Consider the following 12436-nt stretch of genomic DNA (forward strand, 5'->3'; position numbering starts at 1 on the left):
ACCACATAAAAAAAAAACAAACCATCCCATTTTCATTGGATACTTACATCACTGGCATTCAGGTAGGCCTTCTTAGCTCTAATCAGGATTGGTGTGTCAGCGACAGTTACATACTTGTGCTTCAGCTTCTCATATTGGGATTTGTATTTATTCTAAATTAAGCAGGGGGAATGGAAGAAAAAATAAGTACACCAAGGTGCTCGTGCGATACAGCATTAACTGCATGCAACTGGGCACTTAAAAAGACACTCTGATGTATGAGTTAACTAAAGTAAATTTATTCATCATGCCAACAATTTGTTTTTCCTTCCAATAAAGTCAGCTAGAGGCCTGCGGCTGGTATATTCACTGGCAAATTGCAAAGCATACCACCCTAATCTGCAGACAATCTCCCTGCCATTTCCATGTGTGCCCTTCCCTCCTCTGTGATGCTTGCCTAAATCAGCCTTCTCCAATGAGGTGCCATCCAGCTGTTTGGGGCTACAGCTCTCATCAGCCCCAGACAGCAAGGCCAGCAGTCAAGGATGATGGGAACTGTAATCCAATCAGGGGCAGAGGAAGGGGGTGCTGTGGGGACAGTCCACCCCAAGTGTCACCACTGGGGGGGTGACAAAATGCCGGGCAGCACTCACCGCAGGGCCTACAGTGCGCCCAAGCCATGTGTCTCTCCTGGGAGTGACGTGGTGGCTCTGCGCTGCCCCAAATGGTCCGCCCGTTGCCTCCCCCTCAGCTGTAGGGCAGCTGAGTGGGATGAGACAGGCAGACTCCTCAGATGCCCCACGGAGCATCCTGCCCCAGCTGCCCCAAAGCGCCCAATCAGCTTGCTCCGCCGCTGAATCCAATTACATATGCCAGATGACCTCTCACTTAAATGCCACCCCCGGAAATGAACAGTATAGAAGAAACCGAAACCTAAACAGGCAAAAAGTAAACGAATAAAAACAAAGCTAGATTGTGGCTTAACACATATGAATAGCATATTTAATAAAGATTCTGTAAAACAGTTTTGATAGACTGCATTGAATGTGTTTGCCAAACTCATTGTCTAATCTAGACTTTAATGGGCTGAAGTGTGAGGTGTTTGACGTAGTAATAAAAAGAAGAGAAGGAAAGGTGCTCACAGTCTTACCTCACTGACCAAGTCCTTCACATGCTTAGCAAGTTTCAAGGCCGGTGTCTGATCCCCAGCATGGTGATGGGGTCTTTCCTTGGTTGCAAGTTCGACGTACAAGTACTGGAGAAAGGGAAGAACCATAAATTGTCAAATTATGCTCCATACACACAAGAGACCTTGGATATAAGCGATTCAGTCCTTCGCTCACTGCTTTTTGCAAACTGAATCAGTGTACTTTTCTTCCTGATTCAGTATATCCATTCTGACTGGCAGCACCTCTCTGAGGTCTCAAGAAGAAATACTTTATTGCCCTATTATCTTTAGATCATTTAATGAACGATGCTGATGAGACCTTCTGCACGCAAGGAATGTGCTCTATCACTGAGCCACAGCCCCTTCAACTTTATTCCCCCCCCAATTAATTTTTATTGATTTTCAAAATTTTAACATCCAATTAATTCAAATTTAACATAAAGTTTAAAAGTTGGTTTCCCAGCCCTTCACCCTTGATGCTTCTTCACCTACCCTCCTTGCTGCATCGTATAACAGTATTTTTATCTCTTTCCCAATTAAGACAAATAACATTCCTGGAGGTGGCAGACACCCTGAATAATCTACTAGGTAATGGGGACAATTACAAAGCACAGGAAACAATCTAGGCTATGACAAAGGACAGGAAATGATTTGTAATTGTATCCACACAGTTTCAAAGCACATATTGATGGGAGGAGGAAGAGCTCTGAATATATCCATTTTGATGTGCTGAACAGATTCAACAGTGGTAGTTGGTGCTGCAGTCACATGGTGTAAGGTCCAGTAGGAGACGATACAAGATCTGGCAAATTCTTCATTCCTTATTGGAAATGAAGAACGGCCCTCCAGCTGTTTTGGGACTACAAAATGGCCCTCCAGTTGTTTGGGACTACAATACCCATCATCCCTGACCACTGGTCCTGTTAGCTAGGGATGATGGGAGTTGTAGTCCCAAAACAACTGGCGGGCCGAGTTTGGCCACCACTGCCTTATGACTTTGACAACATTAGAAGAAGATCGGAGAACTGTGCCAGAGTTATGTTTTGATGAGGTTTCAGTAATATTACAGTTAGTGTTGGGGGAGAAATTCAGTTCAGTTAGTATTTTTAAGTGAAATTAACTAAATCTCGCTTCCTCAAATGGTACACAAAGCCAAAGACAGCTATCCTTTGAAAGCAGCACTTCACTGAATTTTGCAATGGAGTTTTCCTACCAAATAGTGGGCTGGTTCACACCCAGCACTAAACCAAACCATGGCTTAGCTCAACACACATAGGCATGCAGGTTCCCAGAGTGGAGATTGCAATTGCATTGCTCCTGTTCTGTTCCTGTGGCTGCCGTAAGCCAAGACATAGTTTGGCTCCATGTGTTATTTAAACCCAGGCTCAACATTGCAAAAACATGTGTCAAGAGAAATGTGTGCTAAGATGCTGACATATTCATGCAAGGGCAAATTGAGGTGGAAATATGGAAAACTGGACTTAAGCTTGGAAATATGAGAAACAGACAGAAACCAAATCTGACAGATTCGTCCATCCACCCCTAAGCGCAATGGAGGTTTATGCACATGTTGATTACCTATCAATATTTGCTAATTTGGGTGGAAACATTTGTTAAGGATATGATGCTATCACAAAGACAGCTTCTGTAATGAATGGGCAAGTGCAGATTGCTTTGTATCAGACGCCCCAGAAAATATCTAGAATGAGTTGTGCATTATTGAATGAGAATTCCACATGTACTATTCAGCTTTATTTCTGTTCAGTAATGGGTCTTACCTTACTCTGTAGTTTTTGCCCTCTTTTGGCCCTGTTGAAATCTGGTGTATCAAGGATAGATGTGTACTTGGTCTTTTGTTCCTTGCCTGCGGCTCTGTACACAAGCTAGAAAGAGAAACAACAATGCACTTTCGTCTTCCGTAGCCAACTTTACAGCACAGGTGTATTAGAAAACAAAGAGAGTTAATAAGCTGACAGTGAGCAGAAGGAAGTCTGATATGGTTGACTGACAGACTCTGTCCTTACCTCTAACTGAACTGGCATAAGCTTATCACATCCCATTGTCATTTTTACTGAAAGGAGATTATTGAAATTGCTGGATCTAACATAGCCACATCCATTACTTTCTGTGGTTCAACTCTGAGTGAATCCGAGTTGAATATCACCCAATCTGATTAGAAGACTTGACCCTCCACAAGTGCTTTATGACAGAAAAGTCTACAAATTGCTGCATACAAGATAGTGTTTTGATAGCTTGGTGTTCTTGTGCGGGTTCCCCACAGGCACCTAGCTGGCCACTGTGAGAACAGGATGCTGGACTTGATGGGCCATTGGCCTGATCCAGCAGGTTCTTCTTATGTTCTTACATTATGAACTTGGAGCTCCTTGGTATCTGAAGAAGTGTGCATGCACACGAAAGCTCATACCAAGAACTAACTTAGTTGGTCTTTAAGGTGCTACTGGAAGGAATTTTTTTTGTTTTGACTATGGCAGACCAACACGGCTACCTATCTGTAATTGGAGCTCCTTCGACATCACTGCTGCCTCTCAGTGCCCTATTCCCATCCCAGCAAGTGGCAGCAAGTGGCAGCACCGCTAGTGGGTGCCTGAAGCTCCATACACACACCCTCCACCTCTCACAGCTCAGTCAGTAAAGCATGAGACTCTTACTCTCAGGGTTGTGGGTTCAAGCCCCATGTTGAGCGAAAGATTCCTGCATTGTAGGTGGACTAGATGCTCCTTGTGGTTCTTTCCAGCTTTGCAGTTCTACTGCAAATCATAATCCTATTATTCTATATGCTGCTGGCTGTAAAACTAGCTCAGCCAAAATATTCTGCATAGCATGAACCTTAACCATGGTCTCTTGCTAAAGAACAAAGAACTTCTCTTCATCTGCAAGTCTACTTTAGAGCAGCTGCCGTAGAAGTACACTTAAAATGATCCAAGCATCCCTTTAAATTCACTTTAAAACATTTCAGTGCAGAAGGATTAAAGAACATCAAACTTACATCACTCAAATGGGTCTTTAGCTCCTGAACGGTCCTGTAGACGGGAGTGTCCAGAACCACACGATATTTATCTTGTGACTTCTTTGCAGCTTCAGTGTAAACGTAATTAGACTGAAAAAGAAATGTGCTTGCGTCAAAAGAACATGCAGTCTCCATCAGCCCAACAATAAAACTTTGAATCCTAACAAAGAAGATTAATGAAGTCACAGCCCCTTGCTATAACTCCACAAGAATCTCTGGAATGTACAGGTTAACAGTACAACGTAAAACATCACTTTAGTTGCTTTGTAAGTGGGCCATAACGTAACATCCATTCAAACACATTAGGGTGGCTTCTGTAGAAAACATTAGAGTCAAGTCACTAAGCATAGAGCAACAACATCTTAAAATCTGCACCCATACATCCAGTAGCGAACCTTGGGGCCTCAAATTTCAGTGGGATGCCAAAATTCCACATGCCCCTACTTCTTACCTTCCATTCTACATAATAGCTGTGGCACCCCATGCAACCATAATCTACCTCTGATACATCTGCTTCTCTATAGCTGTAAACAGGAAGGAAGTGGGGGAGGTGTGCTATGGAAGAGATACTAATCAGCACACACATTTGAAACTGTAGCTCATGATTTGGCACACAGTGGTTCTGTTAGTCGAGTTGTACCAGCAGAAACCAACACAGGAATGGGCGCAAGTCACATGTAGTTTGCAGGTGTTAAGTTCACTGATTGCACACGCTTGCTACTTGCAAAGGACAGTGTCCATGTTCAGACATCATGGCAAGCCTGCTTACTATGCACAACCCAAATAAGCCACCTTTGCTCTTGCTCACTCCTCCTAGCTTGTGCCAGGAGATAACAAACCATAATTCCAGAGATCATTGTTTTGTTTTGTTCCAATAAAGCACAATCAGTAAGCCAAGAACAAGCCTTAGCTAGAGCTCATGGTTTCCTGGGAGCAAAACAAACCATAAACCCCAATTTGGATGTAACAGGAAGCCAGGAATTGTGGAGCAAAGCACAGCAAAGTGGGACTGATTTTGCTCATGCACAGTGTTTATGTCTTACCATGATGTGTGAACAGAGTCAGTGATGGGGTGGCACTTTTAGCTACTAATGAACATTATGACAAAGGACTGCTGTGGGATAAAGAGACCCAACACATCTAAACAAGCATAGGGCCTCACTTCCAAGAACAATGTCCACAGCATATCTAATGGCCGCACATAAACTTTGGTATGGCATTGCCTGGTCTGAACTCATGCCCAGCATAGTACAGTTCACAGTTTATAGTGGGAACGAACTTCACTTTTAAATATAAAAAGGTATAACTTAAATCAAGGCAAACCAACCAAACAGACAACAACAAAAAACCACTTGAAAATTGCAGTGTTTCACCTCTTGATTATTTGTCAGCAAAAAATTAAGGAGTCATCCAACAGAGATAGTCATGAAAAAAGAAACATACCCAGAGCTTGCGCAAATGTCGAGCACGGACCATATCAGGGGTATCATAGAGGAAGCAGCCCAGGCCTCTCAGCCACTGCAGATCAGTTTTATATTTAACCTGCCAAACAATGATAAGGATGTAATACCATATCTATTACATAAATAAACCATCATATTATGTGTTATAATCATAGTGTTTTGAATAATTATGCAATAACTGAATAGTTTTAAAAGATGGCAAAGAAAAGATGATAAATAATATAGAATGTGTGCATGACACACACACACACACACACAGTGAGAGAAAAAGAGAGGGGGGGCCAAATAAGAGTAGGAATTGAGCCACTAATGCTACTAAGTCCAAAAGCTTACATCGCTTGTAATCTCTCCAACGTAACGGTTATGTATTGTCTCCGGAGTATATGGCAAGGAAATCATGTGCCCCTGCATCTTGAAGAAGTCAGTCTTGTAGATCAGCTGAGATACAAAAACAAAGGGGGTGGGTAAAGAATTAGGGTGATTTTTTCCCCATCACATCAGACATTAGTGGAATTTGTCTATTTATTTATTTTTAAATGTATAAGAGAGGCATACATCACTGATGGATTCCTGGTTCGTTTTCACTTGGCGAATTTCAGGCGTGTCGGGCGTGGTATGAATCTTATCCTTGTTTTTGTGATATACTTCCCTATAGAGCCTCTGTAACAAAAGAGAAGGAGTTCTTGCACATGGTACTGAAACCAATAAAACAAAAGACACCCTGATCTAGAATTCCATGGCCTGCCTACCACTGCTGGGAATCCTGCAGGCAGTACTTCTGCTCACCCGCCCATTCAGTTGGCAGAACATGCTGCTCTGCACCATCAGAGTGAGGCTGGCATTACTCCATGAATGGAGGCCGGCATCTCAGCCCAATCCAATCCCCCAGTGCAAAAGAGGTTTGAACAGCAACAGCAATTTCTTAGGAGTAAGCCCCATTGAACTCAGTAGGACTTACTTCTGAGCAGGCATGTGATTGTGCTGCAAAGTCTACCTTTGACAGCGAACATTTGTTTTCTTTCTTGCAAAATAACTTCCTATTTCTTTTGCTGATTCAAGTAAGTATGCTCTTTTAATTTGCACTCTGGAGCAAAATGGTTAAGTTTTTGCCTGGTTATGGGATCTTCTCTGTTCACATTGTTGGCCAGTTTGGTCAGGCTCTAAGATTTCAATGAGAGTGACTAGAATTCACATTGGACACTGACCACCTGTAACAAGGCAGAAGCCTGGAAATATACTGACCTCAGAAGGGATAATACAACTACCATACATCTGTGTCTCTTTCCACCCAGACCCAGGTAGTGAATCAGGAAAGTTGTAGCAGCATTGCCCATGAAGAAGGAACCAAAGAGTGTTTCACACTTGATCTCATGGGATCAGTGTAAGTGTGCCCCTTTCATTACATACCCCAATAACAAACATTTATAATAAGGGGAGAATCATCGTTCAAATTATATTTACATTTAAGTCATTAACTATAAAAAACTTACATGCTTATTAAGAGATTTTATAGCACATGGGGTCCTGAGTGTCTGACAAAATCATACCATGGTTTTATAATGAGTTGCATAAGATTCCAACAGTGATCTTATTTTTTAAATTTTTGCATCATCAAGTACCATATAAATGCCAGTTTCCTTAAATACTATTCACATTACCTCATTGAGAATTTTGTTGACTTTCCTTATGTTTACAAATGGAACAGCTTTGGGTCCAAAATTGTAACCTTTATCCTTGATGTGTTCATAGACTTCCTTGTATTTCAGCTGAAATCATACAAAAAAAATTCAGAAAGGTATGTATTTTAGACACAATAGCTGTTTATAATAGAACCTAAAAATGAAGTCATACCATTTAGCAGAACATGAATATATACTTACATCCATGCTAACCTTTAAGGTATCTAGGATTGGAGTTAAGCCCTCTTGCCCATTTCCTGATACCTCCCCATTCCCTTTCGTTGCCTTATTAACACCCCCCAAGATCCTATGGTTTGGTTGCATTTTCCCATTTCTATGAAATAATATAAAATTTATATGGTCATGTTTTCAATAAGTATAATATTGCAACCACAATTTTTGTAACTGAACACGTATCTATTTATTCATGCAACTATATTTATTTGGAATAGTATGAGTTCAAAAATGATCCACCACTCACATAACTGCCAAGGTATTGGGCATGTTTAGCATGCTTGAAACCAGGGGTATCTGGTGGGAGTTTGTATCCAGTGGGAAGTGCATGCCAGCCAGCTTTTCGGTAGAGACCCTGCCAAAGAAAAGAAAATTCATGACAATGTTTAAACACTGATTTTGCAATGAAGTGCAACACTATGAATACATTCCCACTCAATTAGGTATTGAGCATTCATTCTCATTTGCTTGGGGGTGGTTATATGATATTGTGTCAAGCGGTGGCTATCCCATATATCCTGTTGCTTTCCTTTCCACAAAAAGTCTAGGGTTGTTGTTGTTTTAATGGATTTGTTGCACAAGAACACCAATAATTGCTCAACTTGAATTTTCAAGTATGCACTTGAACCCCACCCACAAAGCAGGAAAAATCTGGGGGTAGCTCCAGCTCCAGCACTTACTTCATTCTGTATCCTGTAAGCATGAGTTGCCCGCTCCAAATCCACCGTCTTATCTGTTGGAGTGTATTTCCCTTTGACATTGTGCACATAGTCATGGCGGTAAACGGCCTAAGGAATATAGAAAATGTAAAACTGATGCTGAGTGATACAGCAAAAGCTTATGTGCTGAATATGAGCTGGGCATACATGTGGAGAAAGCAAAGTATCAGTAGTAACAGTAACAGTAATTTGTACCCTGCCCATCTGACTGGGTTGCCCCAGCCACTCTGGGCAGCTTCCAGCATATATAAGACCATAATAAAACATTATACATTAAAAACTTGAATGCTGGGGTAGAGGTAATGCACCATCCAACCACAGGGGTATTGTGGGGATTAAAGGAGGAAAAGTGAGAGCCAAGTACACCACTTTGAGTTCCTCAGAGAAAAAGGTGAGCCACCAATGCAATAAATAACTAAATAATAAAACCACAAGTAAAATAGGAATCCACATACAACTGTAAACTGGATCTGGTGATTAAAGTGGGGGGAGGTAGCTATGAATGCTGACTGAATCTCTGAACAGGATACACAGCCTACTAACTAATTGGCTGGTTTGATGTGCATTACTAAGGCACTGCTACTATTGTTAATGAGAGCGTAATTGAAATGTGGGGGAGGGGGGAGGAACAAATATTACAATGAAGCTGCGGTGAACCGAAATGGAGATCCTTACCTCACTCAGATTCATGGCACTCTGGACATTCTGAACATAGAGAGGCGTGTCGGTGACCACGGTGTAGTTGCTCTCCATTTTCTTGGCCTTTGACTTGTATTTCAACTACGAGAAAGAGAGAGAAAGCACCTGAACCTTCCCTTTCTCATTCCCACCACTGACTTTGTCAAATGTCCCACCCATTCGGCAACTTTTCTTAAGGCACTCCAACCAACCACTCCTCAAATATGCCAGATATACCTGGCAGCTGCCCTGAAATAAGAGCCTCTCCTCCAACTTCCCAAGAAGCTGAAGTAAAACTCCAGAAGAGGAAGAAGCAATAATAATAACAACAACAACAATAATAAGGCTGCCACATTGTTTCAGTCTTGCCTTATCATCATCATCAAACCTTTTATTGGCATCACATACAAACATCCAAAACAAATCAATACAGAATTACCACTTCCCCAGCGGCACAAAACATTATCACCTGACTATTGTATCCCGCGTTCAGTTAATTAGCAATTTAAAAATATATATCAAAGGAAATTGAAGAGAGGGGAAAGGAGATGTGTGTATTCCTAACTCCCCTGAATTCAGAGGAGATAATTAAGTTTATTGTTAAAGCAGTGGTACTTCTGCTTTTATAGTAGGGAAACCACAGCAAAAAAAATTAAAAACAAAAACAAATAGCAGGCTGTTGTATCATGTATGTTTTACTGAGTGGCAAAAGTGTGCAAGGCTGACTGACAAAACTGCAGTCCGATATAAAATACATGAAGCAGACAGCAGTCAGTTTTCAATTCAACCTACTAACCATGCCCCCGAAAGAGCTGTAAGAGGAGCTTGAAGGAGAGCTGGGAAGGAAGCTTCAGAACGAAGCAATTTGCTATCATCAGTTGTACTCACGTCATTACGAAGGTCATAGGCATGTTTGGCATGGAGAATTTCAGGGGTGTCCCAGACAAAGCAACCTATGCCTTTGAGCCAGTTGAGGTCATCTTTGTACACAATCTAAGATAGTGGATTAAAAATAGAGAAGAGTGAGAATTTCATAGCAAAACATAGCAAACATTCATTATACACAAATTAAGTAATTTAATCGTGATTGAAACTTTGCTACATAATGGAAACCAGCTTAGAGCATTAGCATTAGTTTCCATTGGCTGCCATTATGTTGTTCGATTTTCTAAGTACTCCTTTCTTCAGCAACCCGTTGTTTCCTCAGATTCCTGCTTTTCAGCCAGTTCCTATTTAGTCCTAGTAATACGACTTGTATTATGGTCAGTTTGATTCAAATGTCTGTCTGTCTGCACACAGATAGCAGGCGCATGATAAACTGAAAACGTTTGCTGCAAAAACTTCCAGATTGAAACTCTGAAAGGTTCTCTGTTCATTAAAAGCCCAATTAATTGTCCTTTTGAAGGCAAGCACCTCCTGCATCCACCAAACAGCAATTAAAGGGGGGTGGTCTGACGCCCGTTGACAGGCAATGAACACAGCCTGTAAGCTTATAGATGTAGTTTGTCAACCATTAATGCTCCTTTTCCTGTCATGTGCAAATATAATAGTTTTTCCAAAGGCAGACCTGGTATCATTTGCAGACTTACATCACTCAGCTGGTCGTTGACTTTCCGAGCAAGAGCATTGGCATGAAGATCTGGGATGTTGGCCCATTCATGGAGACGGATGCGATAATCGATTTCACTGACTTTCTTCTGAGTGCTCTTAGCTGACACTATGTCCACCATGTCTGGTGCAATATGGATTTTGGCCTTGTTCTTTTCATAGCCTTCTCTATATAAGCGCTAGGGTAAAATAGAATTATTATTATTATTATTATTACTACTACTACTGCTACTACAATTATTATTTCTTCTTACCCATCCTTTATCCTAAGGTCCCACAGCAGGTTACAACCATTTAAAATTATGTATTAAAAACAGTCTAAAACAAATACAATACCAGGAGTTAGCTAACGACTAACAAACAATTCATGAAGTCATATCTGAGTAGGCCAGAATATTAGCTTCCAGTATTATTTTTATAATAATAATGGGAAGCTTCTAATAATGGGGGGAAATATAAATAAGATATTAAACCATGCGAAGAGTGACAATCTGGAACAAGCATGACATCATAGGAAACTACAACTCTAAGAGGGGAAACAGCAGAGTGGAGTGCCTGCTTGACCCTTTTGGTTCCAGCTATTCTTCTGCTCAGAATCCCAGGCTTTTCCATCCGTAAGAATGGGGAAACCAACCCATAATGAAATCCAATGGCACCTGCCTCCTTTTAGAACAGATACCACTAATAGAATAGATTTCTCCTCCCACCTGCAGCTCTCCATGTGCCTTCAAAACCTGCTCTGGAGGGTTGGGAGAATGTCCGGAGCAGATTTAGAGCTTGGGATGGACTGCAAGGCAGGAGTTGGGAAGAAAAATTGGCATTGATGTCACACCTTGGAACTCTGTGTACCTGTACATTTAGTTTGGCCCTTAGTGATCTACATGCACTTGTGTGAATGAAGGTGACCTATATCAACATATTGTTATAGCTCCTGGGTAAATCACCCTTTGTTAAGCTGATTATCTGATACCTGCAATGATCAGCTGACATTCCCTGAATGGGTACAGCTTATGAATTGAAATTACTTTTCCCAACCCATCACCAAGTAGAGGGGCAGAAAACTATGGTGTTGCAGTTTGAGCAGTTAAGAGAGACAGAGAGTTGGAAGTTCTTCTGCTGAACTACGCCTGAGCAAGAAGCAGCCTGCAGGAGGCTACAGAAATCTGAGCAGTTGCTGTCTTTGTGAATCTGATGCATGACTCGTGGTTGTGCTGACCACTATGGCAGTCTATTGCTTCCAATAAGTTCTCCTCTGGGCAGAATAATTCTCCAGTGTGCTCTCTTCCAATGAACACTAAATCCTGTAGCACTCCCATCTCTTGGGGAAGTGAGGGGTGCTAAATAACATAACCTTTCAGTATCTAAAACCAGCTATTAATGGAAATAATCTGATTTTAAAAGTGTAAGTTGGCACTTTTCTTATTAGATGTTATATCAGAAATAAACCTTACATCAATATTCAGCTTGCCAACCCTTAGGCATCTGGCAGTGTTGGGATCATCCTGAACCCCTCTGGGTAGAGTGTAAAGCGCTTTAAACCGATCATACTCCTCTCGATACTTTACCTATGCGGAAAAAGAAAATGGAAATCCAAGTTACTTAGAATGATACATCATTCGTACGACATCTTTAGGAATGTGTTGCTTGGGTACACTTACAATACTGGCATTGTGCTTCAGTTCTTTGGCACGGACAAATGGCACAGCATCGGGAGGCAATGTGAAACCAGTGGCCTTCACTTTATCCCAGGCGTCCTTGTACAGGTTCTGTAGAGGCGAGAATCAAAGCACTGTGGTCTATATATGCTACTATACACTAAGGCCTTGTCTACACTGGAGCACCTGCCTGTCTCCCCATTAATGTAGGTGTGTATACAGGAC

The 12436-nt window shown here is 41.5% G+C and overlaps 1 protein-coding gene across 50 annotated transcripts in view; it reads right to left on the reverse strand.

Moving 5' to 3' along the window:
- NEB (nebulin) overlaps window positions 1–12436 on the reverse strand; it is a 153449-nt gene that overhangs the window by 48029 nt on the left and 92984 nt on the right. For all 50 annotated transcript variants that reach the window (XM_081927821.1, XM_081927807.1, XM_081927808.1 and 47 more), the window contains 15 exons: window positions 12215–12322; window positions 12008–12121; window positions 10538–10735; window positions 9837–9941; window positions 8946–9050; window positions 8232–8339; window positions 7799–7906; window positions 7297–7404; window positions 6194–6298; window positions 5972–6076; window positions 5619–5717; window positions 4155–4265; window positions 2926–3030; window positions 1130–1234; window positions 48–152 (listed from right to left, as the gene is read on the reverse strand). In XM_081927821.1, coding sequence (XP_081783947.1) covers window positions 48–152; window positions 1130–1234; window positions 2926–3030; window positions 4155–4265; window positions 5619–5717; window positions 5972–6076; window positions 6194–6298; window positions 7297–7404; window positions 7799–7906; window positions 8232–8339; window positions 8946–9050; window positions 9837–9941; window positions 10538–10735; window positions 12008–12121; window positions 12215–12322 — 1689 coding nt within the window. The remainder of the gene's footprint in view (window positions 1–47; window positions 153–1129; window positions 1235–2925; window positions 3031–4154; window positions 4266–5618; window positions 5718–5971; window positions 6077–6193; window positions 6299–7296; window positions 7405–7798; window positions 7907–8231; window positions 8340–8945; window positions 9051–9836; window positions 9942–10537; window positions 10736–12007; window positions 12122–12214; window positions 12323–12436) is intronic.

Source organism: Podarcis melisellensis, assembly GCF_964234715.1.
Source record: "Podarcis melisellensis genome assembly, chromosome: 1".
NCBI classification, from domain to species: Eukaryota; Metazoa; Chordata; class Lepidosauria; order Squamata; family Lacertidae; genus Podarcis; species Podarcis melisellensis.